The 26,366-nt window shown below is 38.4% G+C and overlaps 5 protein-coding genes across 7 annotated transcripts; 2 read left to right on the forward strand and 3 right to left on the reverse strand.

Annotated features, from left to right (window-relative positions):
* Positions 1 to 35: 35 nt before the first annotated feature.
* LOC106448576 (dihydrolipoyllysine-residue acetyltransferase component 2 of pyruvate dehydrogenase complex, mitochondrial) lies at positions 36 to 3,990 on the reverse strand. Of its 3 annotated transcripts, none has more exons than XM_013890445.3 (19): positions 3,782 to 3,990; positions 3,370 to 3,463; positions 3,142 to 3,206; positions 2,991 to 3,055; positions 2,880 to 2,920; positions 2,632 to 2,687; positions 2,477 to 2,551; positions 2,296 to 2,388; positions 1,926 to 2,165; positions 1,777 to 1,849; positions 1,562 to 1,662; positions 1,388 to 1,473; positions 1,232 to 1,307; positions 1,080 to 1,147; positions 935 to 1,001; positions 770 to 865; positions 588 to 690; positions 409 to 504; positions 36 to 325 (listed from the first exon to the last, which is right to left on the reverse strand). In XM_013890445.3, exons 1-19 carry the CDS (start codon positions 3,821 to 3,823, stop codon positions 255 to 257), a joined length of 1,608 nt encoding a protein of 535 aa, XP_013745899.1. In that variant the 5' UTR covers positions 3,824 to 3,990; the 3' UTR covers positions 36 to 254. The 3 variants fall into 3 exon arrangements, with proteins under 3 accessions (XP_013745899.1, XP_048613077.1, XP_013745902.1); XM_048757120.1 differs by lacking the exon at positions 3,782 to 3,990 and adding an exon at positions 3,562 to 3,749; XM_013890448.3 differs by lacking the exon at positions 3,782 to 3,990 and adding an exon at positions 3,552 to 3,730.
* Positions 3,991 to 4,851: 861 nt separating this feature from the next.
* On the forward strand, positions 4,852 to 7,202 carry LOC125575225 (eukaryotic initiation factor 4A-1-like). Its single transcript, XM_048757121.1, has 4 exons — positions 4,852 to 5,086; positions 5,576 to 5,645; positions 5,713 to 5,816; positions 5,909 to 7,202. The coding sequence occupies exons 2-4, from the start codon at positions 5,578 to 5,580 to the stop codon at positions 6,973 to 6,975; spliced, it is 1,239 nt and encodes a 412-aa protein (XP_048613078.1). The 5' UTR covers positions 4,852 to 5,086; positions 5,576 to 5,577; the 3' UTR covers positions 6,976 to 7,202.
* A 5,706-nt stretch (positions 7,203 to 12,908) lies between these two features.
* LOC106448549 (probable phospholipid-transporting ATPase 7) lies at positions 12,909 to 18,681 on the reverse strand. The gene is made up of 11 exons (XM_013890418.3): positions 16,373 to 18,681; positions 16,179 to 16,289; positions 15,817 to 16,093; positions 15,641 to 15,729; positions 15,468 to 15,555; positions 15,158 to 15,367; positions 14,954 to 15,079; positions 14,772 to 14,870; positions 14,502 to 14,693; positions 13,692 to 14,415; positions 12,909 to 13,389 (listed from the first exon to the last, which is right to left on the reverse strand). Exons 1-10 carry the CDS (start codon positions 18,199 to 18,201, stop codon positions 13,696 to 13,698), a joined length of 3,741 nt encoding a protein of 1,246 aa, XP_013745872.1. The 5' UTR covers positions 18,202 to 18,681; the 3' UTR covers positions 12,909 to 13,389; positions 13,692 to 13,695.
* LOC106448560 lies at positions 13,031 to 13,428 on the forward strand. Its single transcript, XM_013890430.3, has one exon. The coding sequence runs from the start codon at positions 13,031 to 13,033 to the stop codon at positions 13,307 to 13,309; it is 279 nt and encodes a 92-aa protein (XP_013745884.1). The 3' UTR covers positions 13,310 to 13,428.
* A 533-nt stretch (positions 18,682 to 19,214) lies between the features above and the next one.
* LOC125587033 (NAD(P)H-quinone oxidoreductase subunit 1, chloroplastic-like) lies at positions 19,215 to 22,121 on the reverse strand. The gene is made up of 2 exons (XM_048757122.1): positions 20,683 to 22,121; positions 19,215 to 19,593 (listed from the first exon to the last, which is right to left on the reverse strand). The coding sequence occupies exons 1-2, from the start codon at positions 21,231 to 21,233 to the stop codon at positions 19,230 to 19,232; spliced, it is 915 nt and encodes a 304-aa protein (XP_048613079.1). The 5' UTR covers positions 21,234 to 22,121; the 3' UTR covers positions 19,215 to 19,229.
* Positions 22,122 to 26,366: the final 4,245 nt, after the last annotated feature.

Genomic DNA, 26,366 nt, shown 5'->3' on the forward strand with positions numbered 1-26,366 from the left:
GTGATGCCAACCCATGATGAAACCATACTCCCAAGTTAAGTAAGATTGTTGGATTTCTGATTTTTATTTTGGGACAAAAAAAATCTGTCAACTCAATGTAATGCATGGCAAAGAAGCAACTTTGAAACGCATGCCCAGGGGGCAGGTCTAAAGTGATCAAATCTTGTAGAAACTGTTGAACCAGATAAATTTAATGTCTTGACTCACTCATATGAGCTTTTAACTTTGATGCGTGTATCGTCTCTGTGTGGATTTTAGAGCAACATAGATTCTGGGGTCTCGATATAACCCTTGAATGCTTTCAACCATTCAGCTCCAATGGCACCTGCACAAGGATGATGACTTACTATTAGACCTTTTCCATGAAATGATGATGGTAATAGCATAGGAAAGGAGGTGAATACGTACCATCTATTACGCGGTGATCACAGCTAAGTGTTACAGACATGTACGAAGCCACGTTAAACTGGTCAGGGCCGCTACCAGCAACAACTCTCTTTTCAGCTGTTTTGAGATTCAGACACGACAATACAAATCAATTAAGGGGAAGAAACTTCAATGGATGGAGTGTATGTGTAGGGCTTTACCTGATCCGATTGCTAGAATAGCGGCTTGAGGTGGATTGATGACTGCGCAGAACTGTTTGATGCCAAAAGGTCCTCCCAAGTTGGAGACTGTGAATGTTCCTCCCTGTCAATAAAAAAACAACTTAAGCTGATTTGCTTTAGGAGAAGCAAATACTAGTGAGCAGACTGAGATCTAATCTAACCTCATAATCTTCAGGCTTCAAGCTGTTTTCTTTAGCTTTCTGAGCCAAGAATCTAACCTCTTCTCCAATTTTGGACAGCCCTTTCTTGTCCGCGTCCTGTATTAATCAAAATTTTGATCAAGTGAGTTTTCAAGAAATCTACAGAGAAACGTGTAATAACTGTACCTTGACAACAGGAACGTAAAGCCCATTTTCTGTTTGTACTGCCACGTTGATGTTCACATTGCTAAATCTGCACATACAGTTAAAACCAACAAATTAGATAATCTGCAAAGTTTCCATGAACCTCTGAAGCAGCAAAAACACTTACTGGCGGATGTATTCGTCTGTCCATGAACTATTACACTGTGGAACTTTCCTTAGAGCCAATGCAGCAGCCTGCAATTTTTGAATAAGAAAAATATTTCACAATGGAGGAACAGAGACGGAGCTATGCTTTCAGAAACTGAAGTACAAATGTACCTTAATAACAAGGTCGTTAACTGATATCCGTTTCCCGCCGGACGCCTCTTGAAATGAATTCAGTTGACTCCTAAGGCTGCGTATATATATAAAAAATAGCTGTGTCTAGCATCCATTGACAGAACCAAAATACACCATCTGATATGTAATACTTACCCCATCAGTTTGTCAACACATGTATCCACGGTTAAGTAGTAGTGCGGAATAGTTTGCTTTGAGAATGCCAAACGTGAGGCTGTGACCTGTCAAAATTATACAATAAACCGATTTTAGAATCCTTTGTGAGTACAACAGAAGCAATCAAGATAATAAGGTTGTATAGGTATTTGCCTTTCGTATTTGAGTGTGAGGGATATCAACATAGTCCAAAGCTGGAACCTTTGAATCGGTGGGCTTCGAAGGCTTGGCAGTAGTTTCTTGACCGCGTGAAGCTGTAACATAGGAAGATGTATTAGGACCAACGATTGTGTAAATGCTGTTAACACAGACAAGAAAGACCAGAAGGAAAATGTAAAGGAGCGAGAAGAGGCAAGGTGATATGTTACCTAAGAACTCTTCGACATCAGCCTTCACTATTCGTCCTTCAGGACCTGTGCCTTTGATGCTTGAGAGAGGTACCTAAAGTAGGAGATAATTTAAGAGGATGGAGATCAACCATAGGAGCTTTAGTAGATTTTTTTTGGTGGACACTAACATTACTATCTTCAGCCAACTTTTTGGCAAGAGGACTAGCAAAAATACGATCTTCTGAAGGAGCCGAGGTTGGCTTGGATGTCTTGGCTTCAGGTGCACTGGCTGGCTTCTCGACCTTCTCTTCCTTTGGTGGGGAAGGGGCTGGTTTTGCTTCAGGAGCAGCTGGAGGAGTACCAGATGAAGGGGTGTAATCTTTGAACTTTTGAATATCTTCTTCTTCTTCAACTGTGATAGCAATCACCTACGCAGACAAAGACACATGACCGATTAATATTATTATCATACAAATAACGATGAAGATGGTTGCCAATTCTAATGCATCATTCAATAATATTCAACCCCCAGTTATCAAAAGCCAGAAACTCTCATACCTCACCAACTTGAATTTCTTTTGCCCCTTCCTCCTTCACTATCTTGGCGAGATAACCCTCTTCCATGCATTCCATTTCGACGGTCGCTTTGTCCTAAAATATATAGCTTGAGATTAGTGTTATATTCTTGGCATGATAGTAAAAAACAAAGAAGAGGAGGTTTAATCGAAATTAAGATTACAGTTTCAACTTCACAAAGCACTTCACCAGGAGCAACTTTATCACCTTCTTTCTTCAGCCACCTGGCAATGTTACCCTGAATTTGGAAATATAGATTTAGTATACAGATAAAATAATTAACAGTGAACAAGTTAGTTAGTAATCGGAAGTCCATGCCTCAGTCATTGTTGGGGAAAGAGAAGGCATTCCGATCTCTTGATGAGGAGGAAGATCTGTAACACATTTTATAAGTTCTTGGTAAAATGAACCATGTAACACAGTAACAGAAACATAATGACAGAAAATAAAAATCAGAAAATGATTTCTATACACAAATTATTACGGTGTTCAAAGAGAAGATGTACGTAAGAGCAAGCTGGAAGCTACAAGAGTAAGAAATCAACTGAGGATGAAGAACTATCAACCTGAGCTGGATGAAAATCCTCTTACTGATCGCATCTGGGAGCTGAAACACAACAAAAGAAGCTTATAGTTAAAGGCAAGGCCCTTTGGCAAATGGATTGAGAAGCAACTACCTTATATATTCTCTAAAGAATGTTGGTCTTGTGCTCATTGTTGAAATACCACTAGGCATTGGAAGCTATAGAACAGAGAGGATTACGCTTATTATATTAGACATGATTTTGTGACGTAGATGAGAAAGGAAAGTGAAGAGCAAGGGCTTACATCTCTGGCACTACATTTCGAAAGTCTCTCTGCCGGGGAATAATTCAGGCGAGTCTTGAGCATATCTGAAGACCAAAACATAAAATACTAAAGCAAGCAATAAGGATACACTTAAACATATTAAATTTTCAGTTATCAGTTTCATGATCATTTAAACGATGAGAATAACTCTATGCATTCATTCATCAAATAAGCTAGTGAACTGCAATGAAGAGAGCACCCACTTACCTTCTCTTCCAGTGAGTGAGGGCTGGGTACTGTTGGAGAAACCGCGGACTGCCGCAGCATGCTCACGCCGTAGTAAAGTGGAAACATGTTTCAGCTGTCAACACAACCACCAAGTGGTGTTAAACGGATATTACTTGAACAACTAACAAATTACTTTTCCGTAAAGGTAGAGACTTTCTCACAGTTAATAACCTCAATCACCGATCATAAAACCAAAGCCAAATCCACATGACTTTCAATCAGCAATGAGCAAATGAAACGAACAATCAAATTGGATTAGGACAAACCCCAGAAACTCAATCAGCACCCGGAAGCAGAAAATCGACAATTCAGACTACAGTTTCATAAACATATGATCATCGAAGGACTGAAAAGTCGTAGCGATGGAAAATGAGAATAGAGGAACATAAACCTTCTTGGTATGGGTGATGATGATACGGGATGCGTAAACCATTGTTTATGCAAAGAGATCGAGATTGATTTTGATATTTTCTTTTCTGATTTTAGTTTTTTTTGTTTTTGCGACTTCTCCCTTCTCTCTGTGTTATTATTCTATGAGAGCTTTTACGGCTCACCAAAAGGCAGCGTGCGTTAGTTAGTGGGGGCATGTATGTAATCAACGGCATGGATCAGTCAAAACTAACATCAACTCCTATAATGGGCCTACTAGGCAGGCCCATTCAAAGTAAATGGGTTTTCAGAATTTATTTGCAATTTCGTTCTTCATAAGTTTTTTATAAACTTTTTAGGTTACTAAATGATGATTTTTTTGCTTTCCCTTACTGTATGCTGAATCTCTTTTCTTATTTTGATTTTTGGTTATTATGAACAAGGAACTTACATTTGAAACAACTGATGCAAATATATTTATTTGATTTCTACATCACTCTCTAAGTTTGATGGTGCATGTGTAACAAACATCACCTAATTTCGTTGCTCTTCCTTTCTAGTATATGATCAGATCACCCTCAACATGACTTGTTATAATATACCTTGGGTTTACTGTGGAGCCATTACCTGATTAGAAATTAAAACATAGAGAGATAAATGTATTAGTAGAGATAATAATACTTTGTTCACTTTCTAACCATTACCTGATTAGAAATTATCTTCGTAACTCGAAAGCTGCTTTGTTACACTACACACGTCACAAAGCAATCAAAAAGTTGACATGAGATGGAAAGCTTTGGTTTGTAAAGAAGAAAATGAAAATAATGAAAAGAATCTTTTCTTTGGAGGTCAAAAAATAAATAAGAATTTGTGTTCCTAATTGTCCACTAAATAACTATTCCTTTTTTTCTTATTACAATTTGCCACAATGGCTAAACTCGAATTAAGACACGAACACTACTAACTAGTCTCTGAGGAAATCCTTGCCCGGAACCGAGAGGGGTAATTAAGAAGGCAAAGTAGGGGTAAAACCGGAATTCCAAGAAAGAATACGAGAAGGTTTCCTATCGAGAAAGGGAACCCTAACACGACTCATGTATTAAAAAAAAAAAAAAAAAGAAAAAAAGAAGCATATATAAAGATAGCAACGCGTTTTCCCCTCTGCCTCTTTACGATTCGTTCACTCTCATCTCAAAGCCTCTCATCAATCTTCGCTCTTTGTCTCTAACCGCCTTAGCCGGTTAGATCCGAGTTTGGGAGATTCAGCCTCCCTTAGTTAAACCAAAAAACATCACTCCACTACTACCAAATCTCTTTCACTCTCCAGGTTTGCCGCATCTCTTTTTTTTTCTCGTTCCCCTGTGATTCTGTTTATTGGCTTCTGATTCGGGTTTCTCTCGATGGATATGGTTCCAAAGTTTCGAAATTTATTCGATTTATATAAAAAAAATTGTATATTTTTCTGTCGATGATTTTAGATCTTTAGTTTAGCCCACTACGAATCTAACTTTGTTTTTCTCTTCTCTCTGTTAAGACTCTGAGCCGATGATGATGATGACGAATATTTATTCTAGGATCTACACCCAGCTTAGGTTGATTTAGTTTTGTTAGATTTTGAAACCACTACGATTGGTTTAGAACACCCATGTTTTTTTTTGTCGTTTTCCTGTGGAATAAGATCCAAACTTCAAGCTCTGATGTTTTTTTTTGTTGTTTGTGTTTGATGTTGTTTAGACCATAAAAGACTTTTGTCTTTTTAAATCTCCTCTCTTGTTCCTGTTTATGTCTAACTTGTTGTTTGTTCTGTGCTATGTAGTCATGGCAGGATCCGCACCAGAAGGCACTCAGTTTGATGCACGTCAGTTCGACCAGAAGTTGAACGAAGTGTCAGTTTTCTCCTTCTCGCTTTCTTTCCACATGAGTGTTGCTAATTTGTGTTTGTATGGTTAACAGTCTTGAGGGACAGGACGAGTTCTTCACCTCTTACGATGAATCCCACGACAGCTTTGACGCCATGGGTCTCCAAGAGAATCTCCTCAGGGGTATCTACGCTTACGGTACGTGTCTAGACAAATAAATTTTGTGATTTATGTTTTGTATTATCTCTCTTAGAAGCTTCACCTCATGAGTGTGCTTTTTTTGTGTATAGGTTTCGAGAAGCCTTCTGCTATCCAGCAAAGAGGAATCGTTCCCTTTTGCAAAGGCCTCGACGTGATCCAACAGGCCCAGTCCGGTACCGGCAAAACCGCCACTTTCTGCTCCGGCGTCCTCCAGCAGCTAGACTACTCCCTCGTCCAGTGCCAGGCCCTCGTCCTCGCCCCGACCAGAGAGCTCGCCCAGCAGATCGAGAAGGTCATGAGGGCCCTCGGCGACTACCTCGGCGTCAAGGTCCACGCCTGCGTCGGCGGGACCAGCGTCCGCGAGGACCAGCGCATCCTCCAGGCCGGCGTCCACGTCGTCGTCGGCACCCCGGGGCGCGTGTTCGACATGCTGAAGCGCCAGTCCCTCCGCGCCGACTACATCAAGATGTTCGTCCTCGACGAGGCCGACGAGATGCTCTCCCGCGGGTTCAAGGACCAGATCTACGACATCTTCCAGCTCCTCCCGCCCAAGATCCAGGTGGGTGTCTTCTCGGCGACCATGCCGCCGGAGGCTCTCGAGATCACGAGGAAGTTCATGAGCAAGCCGGTGAGGATCCTGGTGAAGCGCGACGAGCTCACCTTGGAAGGTATCAAGCAGTTTTACGTCAACGTTGAGAAGGAGGAGTGGAAGCTCGAGACGCTCTGCGACCTCTACGAGACGCTGGCCATCACTCAGAGCGTCATCTTCGTGAACACCAGGCGGAAGGTTGACTGGCTCACTGATAAAATGAGGGGGCGTGACCACACGGTGTCTGCGACTCACGGAGACATGGACCAGAACACTAGAGACATTATTATGAGAGAGTTCAGGTCTGGCTCCTCGCGTGTGCTTATCACCACTGATCTCTTGGCTCGTGGTATCGATGTTCAGCAGGTGTCTCTGGTGATCAACTACGATCTGCCGACTCAGCCTGAGAACTACCTTCACCGTATCGGAAGAAGTGGGAGGTTTGGGAGGAAAGGTGTGGCGATCAACTTCGTGACGAAGGATGATGAGAGGATGCTGTTTGATATTCAGAAGTTTTACAACGTGGTTGTTGAGGAGCTGCCTTCGAACGTTGCTGATCTGCTGTGAAGGGGAGAAACTTTGGCATTGTCTACCGGAGAAGAAAGGTTTTTACTTGTTTGTTAAGGCACGCACTCTTTGATCTGATTTTGATCTCATCTTCATCTCTCTTTCCATAAGCGGTTTGTTTACATTTTCTCGTGTTTTGTCACCTCTTCTGTTCCTAAGAACATATCTCTCTCTCTCTTGTGACCATTTTTATTTTTAAAATCATATGGAGTATTTGTTTCTGGCTTGTTGTCTTTTCTTATCTTCCTTTGTATCAAATCTTGTCGTGAAAGTTTTGGTTTTAAACATTTTCATATCTCGGTGCAGAAGTAGTTAGGCCATGATTATCGGCGGTCCGAACTTTGGTCCTTAAGTATTTTGGGCCGAAAAATAAATCGAAAATGGGTTTAATTGTGCGGGACGAATCTTAACTAAGGTCGTTCTTATGTCGTCTTTCCTTGCCAGCTGTCGAGTGGAGATGAAACGGTGTCGTCGGGTAGGGGAAACCCTCGTTTCGTTTCAGATTATCGATCGCACCGTCTTCTGATTCTCTCTCTGGCGACTCATGTGGCGATAGTATACCGACGACGTGATCGCTGTTTTCTCCTCTTATCTCTCCTCTCATCTCCCCCGAATCGGTCACGAATTCCTCACGAGTCAATCCCGAGCCTGTCTCGAAGCCCATTCCCCGCCGTTTGTTTTCAATTAAAAAAGGTATGTGTTCATTTGTCGTTCTCGATCTACTTCCTCCGCATGATGGGTTCTTTGATTTTAGTTGTGAAGATTTGTTTGGTAGATTAGAGTCATTTTATCGATGTAGTTGGTCGTACTTGGTTTCCTAGATTCTATTTTTTGATTATATGTTCTGTTGATTAGGTTCAGTTTCTCGATTGTTTCCTCGCCTGTATTCGTGTGAATCTTTGTTGTGATGATAAGTTTAGTATATTACATTCTGTCTCTTTATTGAATGATGATGATGATCGTTCATAGCTTTGTAGTTGTTTCGTATCAACTATTGTCTTTGTTATTGTGTCGTCGATAGCTCTGTAGTTTAGATGGTTTCTGAAACTTGTTACGAAACATGATATGTTTTAGATTTGTATTTACGTAGAGATGATAGCTTAAATGGTTTGTTGGTTTTTGAAGGAAAGTTGGTAATTTTTTAATGTGTATTGAAGTAACTACACTTATTGTTTACTCTTCTAACTTTTGTAGTTAATCACACTGTAAACGATTGTGCAAGAGACCTGACAGGTTCAAAAAAAAAACCAAGTTTAAAAAATATATATATAGTGATAAGGCTGTGAATGTAATTGTTTTCGAACGTGAATGCCATGTTTGTAGTTTGGTTTAGAAGTTACTTTAACGAAATGGTGTTGTCTGCTTGGATTGTAGTTCCATTTGTACCTTATAGGTTTTGTAGTTGTAGTAGAGCTGATAGCTTTCGTAGTAAAATTTAATGATCCATTAATCTAGAGCTGATAGCTTTCGTAGTTGTAGTTTAGTAATAACTCCTGATTAGACATAGGTAGATAATGGTTAGTTGGTTTTGGAGTTATTACTTGTTAAAGTTTCCCCTATTAAATCTCCAAATCGTCTTTCCCTTCTCTCTAATCTCTTCTCATTCTCTATAATCTCTTCTCTTCTTCTTCCAATGGATCCAAGGAATCCATATAGCCGAAATTCTGGTTATGTGGGGCTTCTTAACAACCTTCAGAATAACAATGTTCAGGATAACTTTCCTTATGAAAGTTATCCTTCCAGTGTCGACATTGGCGCCTCTGAAAACCCTCCCTTCAGTTCCCAAGAGCCTGAGGGTCCATCCCAACCTGAGGACACACCTGTGGAGCGTTTGGTGAGAAGGAAATGGACGCCGCGTGATGACGAGGTGGTGATTAGTGCGTGGCTTAACACATCAAAGGACGATGTTGTCGGAAATTCTATGAAGTTAAAGACCTTCTGAAAACGCGTTGATGAGTTCGTTGCGGAAACTCTTCATGAGAAGATAGAGAATGTTCACTGTAAGCAGAGGTGGCACAGAATCAATGATCAAACGAACAAGTTCTGTGCCGCATTCTCTGCTGCAGAGAGACAAATAACCAGCGGTCAGAGTGACAATGACTTACTAAAGGTGGCTCATCAAATCTTCTACGCTGATCAGGGTCACAAGTTTACCCTCGAACACACGTGGTGTGTCCTGCGGCACGAGCAAAAGTGGATAAGCCTTAACACACCTACGCCCACCGGTGCAAAGAGAAAGAGTGGTGAAGTGAATTCTGAAACTGCCGGCGCTCATGTAGGTGAGGAGAGTCCACAAGCACCAGTGCGTCCTGAAGGTATCAAAGCTGCGAAAGCAAGCAGGAATAGTAGTAAAGGGAAGGCTATTGAGGACTATAAGAGCATTTACGAGCTCAAGTGTGAAGATTTGGCGAGGAAGGAGAAGCTGTCTAAGATGGCGATATTAGACACTCTCCTTGCTAAGACGAGTCCACTAAGTGAGAGTCAAGAAACCGTAATGAACAAGCTCTTGGCCGAACTCTTCTAGTTTTTCTAATTAAGTACCTGTCTTAAACCGTAATGAACAAGCTCTTGGCCGAACTCTGTCTTGTTTAATATGTATGAAAATGTAGCTTATGTCGTGGATTATGTTTTATGTGCTTGTGTTATATGTGATGTTATGTTTTAAATAATGATAATGCTTCTCTTATGTTTTATGTGCTTGTGTTACGTTTAAAAATATGAGAATGTTTTATTAAGTCGTGGATTAACATAAAATGATGCTTGAGTCCTATGTGATGTCAATTTTTATACAAAACTGACGTGTGCCCTGTTTTATTATGCTTAGGTCAGGGGTTTGGATTATAGCTACACGCAACCGTCTCAATCGGATGATTATGGTTTAGGGAACACAACAGAGAGTGACCACTGCTCGACAGAAATGAATATTATGCTCGACCAAGCAGAGATTGAAGCTTCGCATGTTCAATACCCTCCGCAGCCGGAGGTTGAGTTCGGCTTCCCCAAGGAATGCTACTGCGGTGGAGAACCGGTTCTTAGGACATCTATCACGGGGAGAAGGTTTTACTCATGTGAGAACATCGACGATGGAGACTGCCATGTATACAAGTGCTGGGAGGAAGCGGCTACAGAGGAGATCAAAGCTTTAGGTACACAGTATGCTCTGCTATCAGATAAGATTGATTATATTGCCGGTGTTAGTGACTACGAGTCTGAACTAAACCAGGTAAAAGATCTCCATTACCAGACAGAGCTGAAGGAGACTATGCTCGAGAAAACTGTCTCTGATTTGGCCAAAAAATGTTATGGGTTTGAGCTCGTTCTAGGTGTTATGGTTCTTGTAGTAATGGTAGTATCCATGTTTGTAGTATTTAATTAGGAATGCTAGTAATATGTATGAACTAAGATCCATGTTTGTAATGTATACAATCTGTGATGCTTGGTGTGTAAGATCCATGGTTGGAATGTAATATGAACTCGTAAGACTTGTTATTTCTATCCATGTTTGGTGATGCTTGGTGTTTGGTGGTAGTTACACACGTTTTTTAAACATCACCAATCAAATTCTACACCTAACAATCACATGTTAATAGCAAATGTAATAACCCGTGACAAGATTCTCCATCACATGTCATTGTTTCTTTCATTACCAAGTCACGGAGTTATAAAACTTCTAGCTTATAAATATGAGTTTCCTCTTGTCAAAACAAATACTCAAATCTCTCTTCTCTTTATTTTCCCTCATTTTCTAAACTATCACAACCACATCTCTTGATTTATCCTTAATGGCATCTTCATCTCATTATCATTACCACAGAGATGATGATAATGATGATTTTGATACCCACATTGAAGAATTTTAGCCGGCTATGATCCTATACCAGAACCAAAAGAGAGGAAAAAGCGTATTTTTATTGAGAGACATCGAGAGGAAGGCCACAACCAGCTTTGGAATGATTATTTTTCTGACAATCCCACATATTCTACTAGTTTATTCCGGAGACGGTTTCGGATGAATAAAAATTTGTTCCTCCATATTGTGCATCGCCTCTCCATAGAAATTCCGTATTTCCGACCGTCAGAAGATGCAACCGGACGAGGAAGTCTTTCACCTCTACAAAAATCTACGGCAGCAATTCGACAATTGGCATATGGTGGTGCGGCCGATATGGTAGACGAGTATATACGTCTAGCTGCTACAACTGCTCGAAAATGTTTGCACAATTTTACCGCCGGAATCATCTCCTTGTTTGGCGATGAATACCTACGACATCCCACACCGGAGGATATGCAAAGACTTCTATATGAGAACGAGGAACGTGGATTTCCGGAGATGATTGGAAGCATCGACTGTATGCATTGGGAGTGGAAGAATTGTCTCACCGCTTGGAAAGGAATGTATTCATGCGGAACCGGAAAACCAACTATTGTCTTGGAGGCTGTTGCTTCGTATGACCTCTGGATATGACATGCATTCTTTGGAGCTCCAGGTACTATGAACGATCTTAATATTCTTGATCGATCGCCTGTTTTTGATGACGTTATTAACGGCATCGCGCCACAAGTCAACTATTATGTCAACGAAAAAGAGTACCATCTTGCATATTATCTAGCAGATGGTATATATCTGAAATGGACAACTTTTATTCAATCTATCCGGATACCTCAAACTGAAATGCAGACAAAGTTTGCTACAACCCAAGAAGCAGTTCGTAAAGATGTTGAGCGTGCCTTCGGAGTCTTGCAAGCAAGATTTGCCGGTGTCAAAAATCCTTCTAAGTTATGGGATAAAGAAAAAATTGGAAATATTATGAAAGCATGTACCATACTTCATAATATGATTGTTGAAGATGAAAAAGATGCAAACACTCTGGAAGAATTTGAAGATGAGGATTTTAACTTTACTGTTAAAAGATCAAAAAATACCGGCTGTTCAATTGCTCGTCGGCAAGAAGTTCAGAATCCACATACCCATCAACAATTAAAACAAGATTTTATTGAACATATATGGACTAAATTTAGACATATTCCAAATTAAAAGTAAGGTTAAAATTGCTGTATAATGAATAAAATGTGTGTTTTTTTTTTTTTTTTGTATTTGTTTTTTAATTGCAATGTAATAAAATGTTTGAAATTTTCTAATTAAATAAATAAAAATATTATACTTAAGGACCAAACAAAAGTTCCACTAATAATCACAAAAATTAACCAAAGTCCTTATAATTGTCCTATACTACTAATATGATTAAAATATCCTAAGGACTCTGTTTTTAGTCCAACCGATAATCATGGCCTTAGGATTACACGAACTTTAATGAGAAGTGAACAAAAGCTGTTTCTACAACAATTCATCATTTACGTATTTAAATGAGGCCCTTAAGTTTTATAGCATGATGAGCTTACGTCTTAGCATATGTTTGCCCCAAAGCCTCAGATTACATCAAAATATATAGTTTTTTTTTCTCTGGCTGATGTCCATTATTAAGTTTTATATAATCAAATCCACCACCGACACAGGTTAGCTTTGTTATTTTCAAAATTGGGATTATTGGTCTGAAAGTTCTGCATAGGTCCTTTAAGAAAACACGAAATGAAAATTTATTGAATTTAATTTAAAATTTAAATAAATTGAGAAATTTATTCAGTTAATTCCAGTGTGAAATTACCGCTTTGGATAAGTCCACGTGCTTATTGGGAATAGCTGGGAAAGCATCACATCCACACAACACAAACCTAACCACGACAAGCATAGCAAAAAAAAAAAAACATAAAGTCTAATGCTTCACAGCATTGTTACGTATCCAAAGTTGTTTCCTATTTGTAAAGTCTTATAACTTAATTGTTCTAAAGTTGATAAGAAAACGTGGGTCCTTGACCAACTCCGCATGAAGTTGTTAATTGATTACCAAGAAAAGTAGCCTTCGATTATTTGAAAATAGAAAAAAATCATTTCGATGATTTCCTCTTATAAAACTTTGTAAAAGTCGTCTTTTATAAACTTTGTAAAAGACCAGAAGTCTCTAGTTCGTTAGACCAAAACTCAAATCACGAAGCCACCATGGATAACTATTACAAAGAACCATCAGCAGCAACCGCCTCTGGAAACCTACCAGCTGCCGATCAGACCAACGATTACCAGATGAAGGTAAAGAAAAGCAAAAGCGTTCCAAACGCTGACCGTGGGGCGTCAAGAAGCTGGAGTTTCAGCGATCCAGAATCGAGGAGGAAGAGAAGAGTCGCTGGCTATAAGGTTTACTCAGTTGAACAGAAGATGAAAGGATCCATTAGAAAAAGCTTCAAATGGTTCAAAGACATTATCGGTATTTCTTCAAAATAGATTCTCCACTCTCTTTCTTTCTCTTTATATATAAAAGTATATGAATCTCTTTTTGCTGAGTGTATGTTAATGTTATATACCTGTAACAAATACATGAAACAAAATTGAATTTTCTTTCACTCTCTGCATTTATATCATATAAAAATTTAGTCTTTGAATGAGACAGATAATGAATCAAATCAGTTCTTCATATCTACCTCTGAATATGACAATACTTTCTTCCAAATCTTTTTTTTTTTGTGCAACATCCAAAACTATTTATAAGAAACTATTTCCTTTTAGTATACACAAACTCGCACAGTACAAGATTCTTTATTTCCTATCATTCATTTTTCTCAAGAAAGAGGAAATCAGATGAAGAAGAAGAAAAAAAAACACTTACTGGATCAACTATGATGTGTGGTGGTTGTTGTCGTCTCACTTGATGCTGAGGCGCTCGTACCACTCATACCGCTCATAACGCTCAGAATTGAGTGTTTCCTCTGGAGCCTCCCTCTCAGCTGGCGGATCTTGGCATCTACACGAGCCGTGAATCCAATCTTGGTCTTTTGTCTAGCCTTGGATCTCTCTCTTGTCCACATACGCTCGTCTTGGACATCGATTTTGAAATGCTTGATCTCTTGGATGATGTGGTGGTCCAGAGGGTTTAACGATCTCTGGAACGAGATGTGAGCCAAGTAAGGAAGTGTTGTGGCGGCTATGACTAGCAGTGTGGTGAGCCAGAAGATTGGTGCAGGTGCCAGAGCTTCGAGGAGCATGTGGAAGATGTTGCCTGATATTTTCGGAGGTAACATGCCGAAGAGGGCAAGGAAGACGTACCAGGTGAAGATACTTCCCCAGATCAAGGCGTGTTGGATCCAAGTGAAATGGCTCATGGTTAAAGCGATCTGTACATTCACTGCCCAGATGATGCAAGTGAACATTGCGGTTCCCATTGCGTTCATGTCTGCTGTCTGGCCATTGGAACAGAAAGATTGGACATGGAAGATGCCAAGGTTGAGGGCGAAGATGACTATGGAAGCGTAGACTCCATTTCCCATCCACCCGAGGATTCTGTACCAGTCGAAGAACAGGTTCTTGGGGCCTTGCTGGTACAATGCAGGGAACTACAAAGAGAGAGCAGAAACTTAAGGTTAGAAGAAAGGTCTGAGGTTTAGAATGGGGAAATTGAACTTAATAGAGAGAAGCAAACCTGTAAGCAAACTTCTGAAGACACATCTTGCTCAAAAACTCCAAGGGAGATGACCGGGAGAGAAGTGAGAACAACATTGAACAGCAACAAGTAGGAGTCGTTGTATATGGCTTGGCCAGAAAACCCAGTGAAAGCCTCGAAGTAGAATAGAGTTAGACCAAATGTTATGTTCTTGTAGAAGAAGTAACATATCTGTCAGAAAAGAACATGAATCAAGATCAGGTTGGTATCTTGTTTAATGGGTATGTACATGAGATCACAGATAGGTACCATCTGGGCTATTCTTTTGTAGCACCAGTGCCCGTGGACAACAAGTAGCCTTTCCAGAAACCGGAACTGAGCTATGGAGAAGTCGCTCGCCATCACAGCCTGTAAAAAAAGGATTAGCAAAGGAACAGACCAACATAGATATGTCTCTCTTTGTATGGGAAAAAAGGGGAAAGTTTGATTACCTGCATGCCTTCCACGCCACTGATACCTATACCTATATCGGCTTCTTGAATCATTCCAACATCATTCGCACCATCACCAATTGCCAAAGTTGTCTTTCCTGTTCCTTCTTTTGCTAGCCTCGTTACCTGGAAAACACACAAAATAAGTGATTCCCAGCAACTAAAAGAAGATAATTATTAAGACTTGTGATGAATCAATCTTACAAGTGCTTTCTGTTTGGGAGAGACACGACAGCATATCACTGAAGCACAGTCAACTGCCAGGGCAAGGAACTGATACTTAAGACCATCCTCCAAAGCATATGTAAGCGTCTTCCCATCAATGATCAGAGCAAACGCTGCATGTGGATCTTTCTCTAGTTTGATCATCTGTGAAGCATTTAAAATCTGCATCAAAATGCTCTCTCTCGCAGCCTGGCCATTAAAAACAAAAAAACAAAAACGAGATAACACATCAAATGCAAGTTTCCACTGAAACAGTAGTGTAGGTTTTTATAGAGAGCCTAATACATACAGCTTCGGGGTCTTGGGATGATCCCTCCTCATTTTTAAGTGCTATGGATATCTGCTTCATACCCTGTCGCAGTAAACTGCAGGCATATCTGCATTTGAAAAAAAAACCTTAGTATCAATTATAGAAAAAACAGTTCCGGGACGTAGTATTAACAGCAACATAGAAGAACACACCCTATGTTAATTGCTGTCTCCATCTTATCTCCTGTCAAAACCCATATCTTCAGACCAGCTTGGGCAAGTTTATCTATGCATTGGGGAACCTGAAAGGAACAACAAACAGTAAGCTCAAAGAAATTTTCAAATTTTAGCGTCTTGGTAATAATCACAACTACACTTCCACTGCATACCCCTTTCTGCAGTTTGTCTTCCACAGCAGTAGCACCGACAAGAATCAAATCCTTCTCCATCATATCAGATACTTTTTCGAGCATTTCATCTCTGTCCGCTCCAACTGAAGTTTTGGCTTCGTGAAATTCATTGTTCCATACCGAATACTCATTCTCATCCAGCTTTCTATAACTGAGCGCCAACGTTCGTAAACCTGCTTCACCGTATCCATTCAAATGCTTGGAAGTTGCTTCCAGGTATGTTTTACCATTCTTGGATAACCGGTCAAAGATTATGCTGCAAGATTTTTAGATAAAGCATTATATTTTACTTCAGAAGAACTGATATGCTATATGGAAGTGCTAGAAGATATGTGACTAACCTGTCAGCACCTTTACAGAGTAGAAATATCTGACCTTCCTCATCACGGACGATGACAGACATTCTTTTTCTTTTGCTTGTGAAGTCCAAAACATTTAAAACTTTGTATTCTCTGTAAAATATCCTGCACGTGGTTAGATGTATGTTCACTGAAGCCGATAGAAATAACTGAAAGACTTACGACCACAGTCTCACCTTTCAACTGGTTGGCCTGAGAATCTTTCATTGATAAACACACTTGATTGAGTTCTTTTACTAAACCCAAAACCAAACTCCCCAGCTGCAACAAGGAAAGCGACTTCGTCAGGAGACTCTGCTTCATAAGTACACTTTCCAGTATCTTCATCCACCTCGGGAATAGCAGTGTGACAAACCGCCAGTATACGCATAAACATCAAAATGTCATCTGAATTGGGTTCATATAACCAGTTTCCATCCATGAGACGCTTATCCTCAAAACTGAACCCCTTGACACCAGTTGAATGCGCCTGATCCCTTTCGTCAGTAGCAGTGATCACAGTCTCCAACTCTATATCTGATGGTGACCTGCTGGGAATCTTAGAATAGCTATGTATCCTTCCTCTAGTCCTTGGAGGGCCAGTCAGGTCTTCACCCTGCTCCTCGTCGAGATCCATCGCCATCTGCTTTGCAGCAGCTAGTTCTACTTCACTGGCACGCACACCATAAGAAGTGCCCGCGATGGAGCATTTCAGAAAGTCCATCTGGTTACATGTCAAAGTTCCAGTTTTATCGGAAAGGATGGTGTCAACTTGTCCCAGCTCTTCATTCAAATTCGATGTGCGTGCATTAGCTGGAGTCCCGCTGTCGCTATCATACATGTGCAAGTCTTGGTTTATGAAAGTCGCCTGCAAGACCTTTACGAGCTCGATGGAAACATACAGTGAGATGGGGATCAAGTACCCATACAGCAAGACAGCAGTGATCAGATGGACAACCCAAGCGTGAAAAGGATTTCTTGGATTTGTCAAGCGCTCGGGCCTGTCTGGTCGTAAGTACCACCAGTCTCCCATATGCATCTTTGTCATCACTGCGAAACCCAGTGAGCTGATGAAGGAGACGAGCACAAGGAGGGCAAAGAGCGAATATATGATGTAATCCATTCTCTTTTCAATTCTGCTTCTTTTCGAAGGAGACTTTGTAGAATTCTGCATGACTTTTGTGTCATGGCCGGTAAAAATCGCCACCCCGTAGACATAAGACGTGTTCCTAAGCTTGGAGTCTCTCAAAAGAATCTGACTAGGATCAAGCGGATAAACCTGACCGTCATACTCAAGATTTCCAACAAACGTATACAAGTTGGGATTAGGATCTTCACATTTGATAGTCCCGGAGAAACTCTGGAAAGCATCATCCCGTTCCAAAGGCAGAGTAACATCCAAACCCCTCTTGACTTTCAAGTTGGTCTCACCATCTAAGTTCATAGTCTCCACATAACAGATCCCATCCTCGTAACTCGATGACAACAAGAGCAAATCAGCCGGAAAGAACTGATCTTTCTCCACTTTCACCACATCACCAACACGGATCTTCTTCCACTTCCTACGACCAAAATCACCATCCCCTCTATGCACAGTCGCTTTCCTCGAATTCACTTTCACATCCTGCATAAACCTGCGCCAATCCTCCAACGCCTCCTTCCCCATGCTAAGCCCCACCACGAAAATCAACGGCGCGATCATACTCCACTTATTAAAAGGAGAGAGAGGAAACACGGAGAGAATCGCCGCCACCAAGAAGTAGAAATTGGCAACGCGGTGGAATTGCTCGTACAGGCATTTAGGTAAGAAGGTGATGAGGTTGTACCTAGTGGTTGACACGTAGTTGGAGGTGTACCTAAGGACTTTCGCCAAGTGCATCAGAGGCTGGTTACAGTGAACGATTCTAGTGTATCCAGGTCCGTTAATGATATGAGGACCTTGATCTTCAAGTGTTTTTGGCCTAAGGCATCTAAACGTGTAGAAATGGCTTTTCCTGATCCTTGATCTTATTCTCCGACGCCCCATTGGTGGAATCCACAATACAAGACACACGAATTGAAGATCTAACGATGTGAGATCAGCTCCCGTGGTTTGAAAATCAAATCAAATCAAACCAAAAATCAAGAAAACGTTTCTGGTTACGTAACCTAAATGTTTCATCACCACAATCGATTGGTTCCTTAAAACGAATCAATCACCGGGAAACCCTAAGGTAAGGCTTGCGACACAAGATAACGGTGAATCCCTAAATTCCAGAATCCGCCCGGAGCGTTAAATCAAGGTTCGCGAGGATTTTTACCTTTGAATCGATCGGGAGGATCGTTCATCCAAAGGAAATGGTGAACGCGAAACACCGATTCCGACGGCGGATCTCCGGCTAACGGAGAAGGAAAGGCTCTTTGAGAAGATCGTTAAAAGGGGGAAATAATCGAAACGCTCTCTCTTCCTTTTCCCCCACACACACACTCTCTCCTACTGTGCACTCTAACGCAGCAATTCAGCTTCCTATTTTAGCACTTTTTAAATGAATAACAAATTTTCTTATATTTAGTTAATCAAACAGAAAATTAAACCATTTATTTAACAATAATAAAAGAATCGGTTGATCTGTGACAAAAAAAAAAAAAGAATTGGTTGATTTGTAGTTATTTCCCCTGAAATAATGTTTTTTTTTTGTTACCTAAATATTTTCATTCTTATTTGTAGTAAAATATTATTCTTAAACAATATATCTCCGTACATAGTACATTACCGTACAATATACCACACACGTGCATGTGACAGGACCCAGAGTGTGAAACCGGTTTGGTTGAACCACTAAACCGAATCTACCAATCCATCAATAACTCCCAAGTAAGATGTCAGGCTCGGCCCAATTAAAATAATTAATTTGGTTACATAAAGTTCAGCTTCTTTTAGTATACAAGTGTTCCATCTTACCACACAAGTAAAACACTCTTCACTGTGAAAAATGTTTGAGCTTGACACTATGCTTTAGGAAAAATGGGATTGCATGTTTATTAGGTTCCAGTTTATTACTTCATACTACGAATCTAAAACTGGCATACCGGAATATTCAGTTTAAAAACAAAGCCTTCTTTTTTTAAACTTATTTTTAAAAATAGGTTTAAAAAAAGAAGGCTTTGTTTTAAAAACTGGTTTAAAAACTGGCATAATAGATTTAGATAAGAAGCAACATAAAATAAACCAAATTTGATACCGGAATATTCAGTTTGATAACCTGCTATTAATTCTTCTTCCGCTTCTGGTAAATCAAAAGGTAACCTCTCGCATTCTGCTAGGGAAGAAATTAGAAAAATTATAAAACCTATAGGTTGACGCCACAGATCCCATCCCCAAAAACCATATTTTGATTGTGCCTCAACTATATCAACTGTACTTAAACTGTTAGATAATCCTAGTCGATGATAACATTACTATTCTCACCGCTATTACAAAACCGTACATGAGGTCTTCGCCTCATACGGCTCCTCCGGAGCCGTAAATAAATATAAGGACCAGATTAGTATTATTTAGATGGATATGATGTGTTCTAAAATGGATTAAATAGAAATATATCTGGGGTCCCGAATTATACCAATGGAATTCTGTCTGCTCAAATTCTAAAACTAAAAAACGCGCTTCGGAATTCATCTCATCCTTTACAATTTTAATTTCTATTTGTTTAGTAATAACTTAATCCTTTAATAAAGCACCCCTTGTAAAAATAAAACTAGGTTTTTCAGCCCGTCGTGTTTTTCAATTACGAAAAAGAATTAAACATCCTATTAGTTTATTATTCATGATAGAAATTCTATTTTATTTTCGAAATCTATCAAAAAAAATATACTTGTTTCGTTCCTATTCTTCTTTCTTTTTTAGAAAAAAAGTAGGAAGACATAAAAACAAATAAAGGATTATTTCGTTTCTGATAGTCATTACATTTATCGGTGGATGGGAGCATACTATGAATCGGAATCTTGGGGAGTACTGCCTGATCATTTCTACAAATTTCAAGCCCCAATTAATCTTCTTTTTTTGTTATCTTATGTTATGCATAAATATCCTTTTCAATTTGGTTAATCTCTATTACAAATTCTTTGTGTATTTTGGTGTTTCTAACCATCCACGCGTTTTTACCTAATTGCCGATCACTTTGTAATATATGTATATGTATAGTAATTTATATAACTTATAGTGAAAACGTCATACGGTTAATATTTTTTTTTAACCCTCTTCAAGCCCGGCTGACTAATCAACCAACCTTGGGGTAAAGTGATTCTTACGCTTATGTTTATTTCCATTTAACCTTTGTACATAGGAAATGAGACTTAATTTTTCTTTTTACTGCTAATTTCTGAGCATTTTTTTTTCACTCATATATAACTATCAAATTACTTTTATTAAGATTAACCCGAAAGATAAATATATATATTCCGTTTTTTTTTCATTTTTTTTTATCTAGAAGAAACGGAATAAACCTTTCTATTTCAACGAATCGCACATAGAGATATTGATAAAACACATAGAGTTAATGGTATTTCATAACTAATCGCTTGAGCAGCAGCTCGCAGACCTCCTAAAAAAGAATATTTATTATTTGATCCATATCCTGACATAAGAAGTCCGATCGGAGCAACACTTGAGATGGCAATCCATAAAAAAATACCGATATTGAGATCCGCTAAAACAAGGTGATTGCTAAAAGGAATTACTGAATAACTTAGTAAAATAGAGATAACTGCTATAGATGGTCCAATACTAAATAAAGGAGTATTTCCTCTAGATGGACGAAGATCTTCTTTGAAAAGTAGTTTTGTCCCGTCGGCTAAAGCTTGAAGAATTCCTAACGGGCCGGCGTATTCAGGTCCAATACGTTGTTGTATCCCTGCGGATATTTCTCTTTCTAACCACACAATTACTAGTACACCAGTTATGATTCCCAATACAAGAGAAAATATAGGGACAAATATCCATATGAGTCCATAGACCTCTTTTAAAGATTCCAATCTAAAAAAAGAATTTATAGTTTGTAATTCTGTTGCATAAATTATCATTTTAACGATCAACTTCTCCCATAATTATATCTATGCTACCGAGTATCGTCATAATATCAGCCAATTTCATTCTTTTAACTAGTTCAGGAAGAATTTGCAAATTAATAAAACCCGGCGGTCGGATTTTCCATCTCCAAGGAAAACCACTTTGATCTCCTATGAGAAAAATTCTCAATTCCCCTTTTGGAGCTTCAACTCTTACGTAAAGTTCTTGTTTCGATAATTCAAATGTAGGGGAAGGTTTTTTACTAATGAATCGATATTCAAAATCATTCCACTCTGGATTCCTTTTTTTATCAAAGCCTCTACTTTCTAAATTTTCATAGGGACCCCCCGGAAGTCCTTCCAGAGCCTGTTGAATAATTTTGATGGATTCTGTCATTTCGCTAAGTCGTACTAAATAACGAGCTAATGAATCTCCTTGTTTTTGCCACTGAATTTCCCATTAAAATTCATCGTAAGACTCATAACGATCAACTTTACGAAGATCCCATGGTATTCCGGATGCGCGTAACATTGGTCCGGATAAACCCCAATTTATTGCTTCTTCCCCACCAATAATCCCAACGCCTTCAACCCGTTCTAAAAAAATAGGATTTCGTGTAATCAGTTTTTGATATTCAACAACCTCTGTTAAAAAATAATCACAAAAATCCAAGCATTTATCTATCCAACCATAAGGTAAATCCGCCGCTATTCCTCCAATACGAAAAAAATTATGCATCATTCTCATACCGGTGGCAGCTTCGAATAGATCATATACAAATTCTCGTTCTCTGAAAATATAGAAAAAGGGAGTCTGTGCCCCAATATCTGCCATAAAAGGACCAAGCCATAATAGATGAGAAGCTATACGACTCAATTCTAGCATAATTACTCTGATATAGCTGGCTCTTTTAGGAACTTGAATATTTCCTAATTGTTCGGGTCCATTTACTGTTATTGCTTCTGTAAACATAGTAGCTAAATAATCTCATCGTGTTACATAAGGTAAATATTGTATAATTGCTCGGTTTTCTGCAATTTTTTCCATTCCTCTGTGTAAATAACCCAAAATGGGTTCACAATCAACAACATCCTCACCGTCTAGAGTAACAATTAAGCGAAGAACACCGTGCATAGATGGGTGGTGAGGTCCCATATTGACTATCATAAGATTTTTTCCTGTAACTGGTCTCTTCATAAGTTTTTCCTTGATTCGTTCTGGTATGAATTAGATTTCTGAAAAAGAAGTTTATTCAAAAATTCAAGATCTAAAAAATTAACTAATTCACAATTTTGGAATTTAACGGGTTTTTAATTCCCGAACATTCAACAGATTAATTAATTCTTTATAACGTACTCTATTTTTTTTGACAAATAAGCCAGCAGTCGTTGACGTTTTCCCAGAATTTTTCGTAGACCTCTCTGAGAAAAATAATCTTTTCTGTGCAACTCCAAATGTGAAGTAAGTCTTCGTATCTTATTAGTGAAACTGAATACTTGAAATTCCTTGCTTTCTTCTTTTTTTTTTCTTGAAATGAAATGAATGTATTTTTTATCATAAAAAGAAATCCTTCCCTTTTTAATATGAATTGAAAGATATGAATTTTACTGATCAGTAATAATAATGGTAGTTTTTTTTGTACAAGGATCCGAATTTAATTATCAATTTATTAATTCTTAATTAAAAAAAAAAGTTTAAATTTCGATCTAAAAAAGGAGGATTTTAAAAATTTATTTATGGATTCGCTCTGAGTGGTATCTATGTCATTAATTCAATGAATCTCATGTATAAGGATTTAATTTAAAACAATCCCTCACATTTGTGCATCCAATTGTTTTCATATACCCTATTTTCATATACCGTAACTTAATATTATATATATAGTCAAAATATAGTAAAAATGATCTACCATTAATGCATTTGAAATCGCGTATACATGTGTATTCTTATCATACTGAAATGATTTCCGTTAGTCGTATTAAACCAATAGCGATTCATACAAGCTAAATCTTCTAATCGAAAATTGGGCCAAAGAAAGGATTTTAATTTAATTAGGTTTTTTTTATCCTTATCAAGATCTTTCTTTTTATTCAAAACTGTGGTCAAGTTTTGAATATTTGTATCAAATTTTGAATTTCTATCCCTTGCATTTTTTAAAAAAAATTGAAACAAATTAGAATTCGAAATTCTTTACGTCGTTTAGGGGATATAATAGTTTCAGGGACAAAGAAATTTAAACTTTTTTTTTATAAATATAGCTTTTTTTATCTTTTACTTATTTTTTGTTTATTTTTATGAACCAATGAAAACCCGATGGTTCTATATATAATAAGTTGTCCATCGTTTTTTACAGACAAACAGACAGGTTCAACAATCAATATTCCTTTTTTCATTAATTTTGAAAAAGTGAAATTCTTCTCAATCATTAGAATATCTAGGCTCATCTCTCCTCTTTCAATACAAGATATCGTTATCTCGGTTGGATTTTTTAGTCTAACCAAGAGACAGTATGCTTTTACATTATTGAGAATTTTTTGATTAAAAAAACAATTCCATCGCAATTGAAAACGCGAATACCTTTTGAGAAATAAGTCAAGTTCCGCTTCGGTATTGCTTTTTGGTTGTTTTTTATTTTTACGTTTTTTTATCTTCGATTCTGTATAATTTTCTTCAATATTTTTTTCTTGCTTTGATAGAGCTGATTCCGTATTTATTTTTGTTTCTTTATCTGATTCAAACTCTTCTTGACCTGCCGATTCGTTTTCTTCTTTATTTAGATTAAAAAACCGAAGGAATTTTTTTTTCATTTGATGGTATAAAACTTTTTTCTTTAGGGTGATCTTTTTATTCACATTTTTTGTTTCATTAAAATTGAAAAGAAGTAATTTAATTGGTATGACCCACGGTTTCATTTTATATGTACTAGAAAATAAGAAAAATTCTGGAAAGAAAAAAAAGTCAAAATTTGTTATACGATGATTTAGTATTTCTTCATTCATTCTCATCCAATACAAAAAATTTATTTTTTGATGGGCAAGACTCGTCTTAGTTATTTTATAAATTCTTTGATAATTCTTAACTTTAGTCTTAATATATTTTTTTTTTACTCTTAGTATCAAGCTCAATATTTACTTTTTTTCTAAACCAAAAGTTGAGAATTCTCCAATCCAAATATTTTCTATGCAAAATTTCCCTTATACTCCGAATATTATATTTCTCTCACTACAAGAAAACACATACTTAGCGAGGAAATTTAACGAGGAAAAACAATCCTCGTAAATTTACGTCAATTTTACGAGGAACTTACGTGGAAAACTAAAGTCATCGTTATTTCCTCGTAACGTAACGACAAAAGTGTTTCGTCGTAAAGTGGATGTAATTTAACGAGTATTTTACGAGGAAAAACAATTTCCTCGTAAATACGACATAAACTTTGCGTGTTATTTACGAGGAAATAGTTTACGTGTATTTAGCGAGGAAATTTTGAATCCACCAAGTTAGCTTCCTTCCATACCCTCGGATGAGAGATTCAGGTATAAATTGGTTAGCAGTGATCAAAGTTACACCTCGAGGACGAATCATCAGTGGAGAAGAACCACCATTGCAAGAAGAACAGATAAATGAAGTCGAGGAACATGAACAAGAAATTGATGACATCCTTCTCATTGATCCGCATAATCACGAGTACGAAGATCTTACCGATGATGCCACAAACGAAGCTGTTGAAGACGAGTTTAATGAAAATGATGATGTTTCTAGTGATGACGAGAATGTCGATGTATCTAATTGATGTATTTGTTTTATGAATAAGATGAGGGAGCTTGTTTTATGGATAAGATAACGTGGGGTTTGTTTTATGAATAAGGTAATGTGGGAGTTTGTTTTATGAATAAGCAAATGTGGGAATTGTGGTTTGGAATAGAAATATAGATGGGGTTTGGAATATATGAAGTAGAAAATAAGGAATAAGGGGTTTGGGGTTTGGGGTTTCGGATTCTAGAGATTTAAACATAACACTCGTTAATTCCACGTAAGCCAACGAGGAAATAACGACGAAATATTAAAATAAAGAACGCATGCTCGTTAATTCCACGTAAGCACAAATCGTCGTAAAGACCACTTATAAGAAATCGTCGTAAATTCCACGTAGGCAGAAATCGTCGTAAAGACCACGTATAAGAAATCGTCGTAAATTCCACGTAGGCAGAAATCGTCGTAAATACCTCGTAAGCCAACGAGGAAATAACGACGAAATTTAAAATAAAGATGGATTTTGGAATATATGAAAATAAGGAATATGGAGTTTGGGGTTTGGAATATGGGGTTTGGGGTTTCGGGTTTCGGGTTTGGGGTTTAGAGGTTTCGGGGTTTGAGGTTTGGGGTTTGGGGTTTCAGGTTTGGGGTTTGGGGTTTGGGGTTTGGGGTTTGGAGGTTTCGGATTTTGGGATTTAAACATAATACTCGTTAATTCCACGTAAGCACAAATCGTCGTAAAGACCATGTATAAGAAATCGTCGTAAATTCCACGTAGGCAGAAATCGTCGTAAAGACCCCGTATAAGAAATCGTCGTAAATTCCACGTAGGCAGAAATCGTCGTAAATACCTCGTAAGCCAACGAGGAAATAACGACGAAATTTAAAAATAAAGATGGAGTTTGGAATATATGAAAATAAGGAATATGGAGTTTGGGGTTTGGAATATGGGGTTTGGGGTTTCGGGTTTCGGGTTTAGAGGTTTCGGGGTTTGAGGTTTGGGGTTTGGGGTTTCAGGTTTGGGGTTTGGGGTTTGGGGTTTGGGGTTTGGAGGTTTCGGGGTTTGAGGTTTGGGGTTTGGGGTTTCAGATTTGGGGTTTGGGGTTTGGGTTTGGAGGTTTCGGATTTTAGGGATTTAAACATAATACTCGTTAATTCCACGTAAGCACAAATCGTCGTAATGACCACGTATAAGAAATCGTCGTAAATTCCACGTAGGCAGAAATCGTCGTAAAGACCACGTAGGCAGAAATCGTCGTAAATTCCACGTAGGCAGAAATCGTCGTAAATACCTCGTAAGCCAACGAGGAAATAACGACGAAATTTAAAAATAAAGATGGAGTTTGGAATATATGAAAATAAGGAATATGGAGTTTGGGGTTTGGAATATGGGG

Source organism: Brassica napus, chromosome C5, assembly GCF_020379485.1.
Source record: "Brassica napus cultivar Da-Ae chromosome C5, Da-Ae, whole genome shotgun sequence".
Classification (NCBI taxonomy): domain Eukaryota; kingdom Viridiplantae; phylum Streptophyta; class Magnoliopsida; order Brassicales; family Brassicaceae; genus Brassica; species Brassica napus.

What these genes read in the sequence shown, in the direction of transcription:
- LOC125587033 (XM_048757122.1), bottom strand. Translation starts at nt 21,233, where the DNA reads ATGATAATTTATGCAACAGAATTACAAACTATAAATTCTTTTTTTAGA. An exon ending in TGTGTTTTATCAATATCTCT is followed by an intron (nt 19,594 to 20,682) that starts ATGTGCGATTCG and finishes TCATCGACTAGG; the next exon opens with ATTATCTAACAGTTTAAGTA.
- LOC106448549 (XM_013890418.3), bottom strand. Translation starts at nt 18,201, where the DNA reads ATGGGGCGTCGGAGAATAAGATCAAGGATCAGGAAAAGCCATTTCTAC. An exon ending in TCAGGCCAACCAGTTGAAAG is followed by an intron (nt 16,290 to 16,372) that starts GTGAGACTGTGG and finishes GATATTTTACAG; the next exon opens with AGAATACAAAGTTTTAAATG. An exon ending in GTGGCGTGGAAGGCATGCAG is followed by an intron (nt 14,871 to 14,953) that starts GTAATCAAACTT and finishes CTTTTTTTACAG; the next exon opens with GCTGTGATGGCGAGCGACTT.
- LOC106448560 (XM_013890430.3), top strand. Translation starts at nt 13,031, where the DNA reads ATGGATAACTATTACAAAGAACCATCAGCAGCAACCGCCTCTGGAAAC.
- LOC106448576 (XM_013890445.3), bottom strand. Translation starts at nt 3,823, where the DNA reads ATGGTTTACGCATCCCGTATCATCATCACCCATACCAAGAAG. An exon ending in AAGAAATTCAAGTTGGTGAG is followed by an intron (nt 2,166 to 2,295) that starts GTATGAGAGTTT and finishes TTGTCTGCGTAG; the next exon opens with GTGATTGCTATCACAGTTGA. An exon ending in TATTCTAGCAATCGGATCAG is followed by an intron (nt 505 to 587) that starts GTAAAGCCCTAC and finishes ATCTCAAAACAG; the next exon opens with CTGAAAAGAGAGTTGTTGCT.
- LOC125575225 (XM_048757121.1), top strand. Translation starts at nt 5,578, where the DNA reads ATGGCAGGATCCGCACCAGAAGGCACTCAGTTTGATGCACGTCAGTTC. An exon ending in GACCAGAAGTTGAACGAAGT is followed by an intron (nt 5,646 to 5,712) that starts GTCAGTTTTCTC and finishes TATGGTTAACAG; the next exon opens with TCTTGAGGGACAGGACGAGT. An exon ending in CAGGGGTATCTACGCTTACG is followed by an intron (nt 5,817 to 5,908) that starts GTACGTGTCTAG and finishes TTTTGTGTATAG; the next exon opens with GTTTCGAGAAGCCTTCTGCT.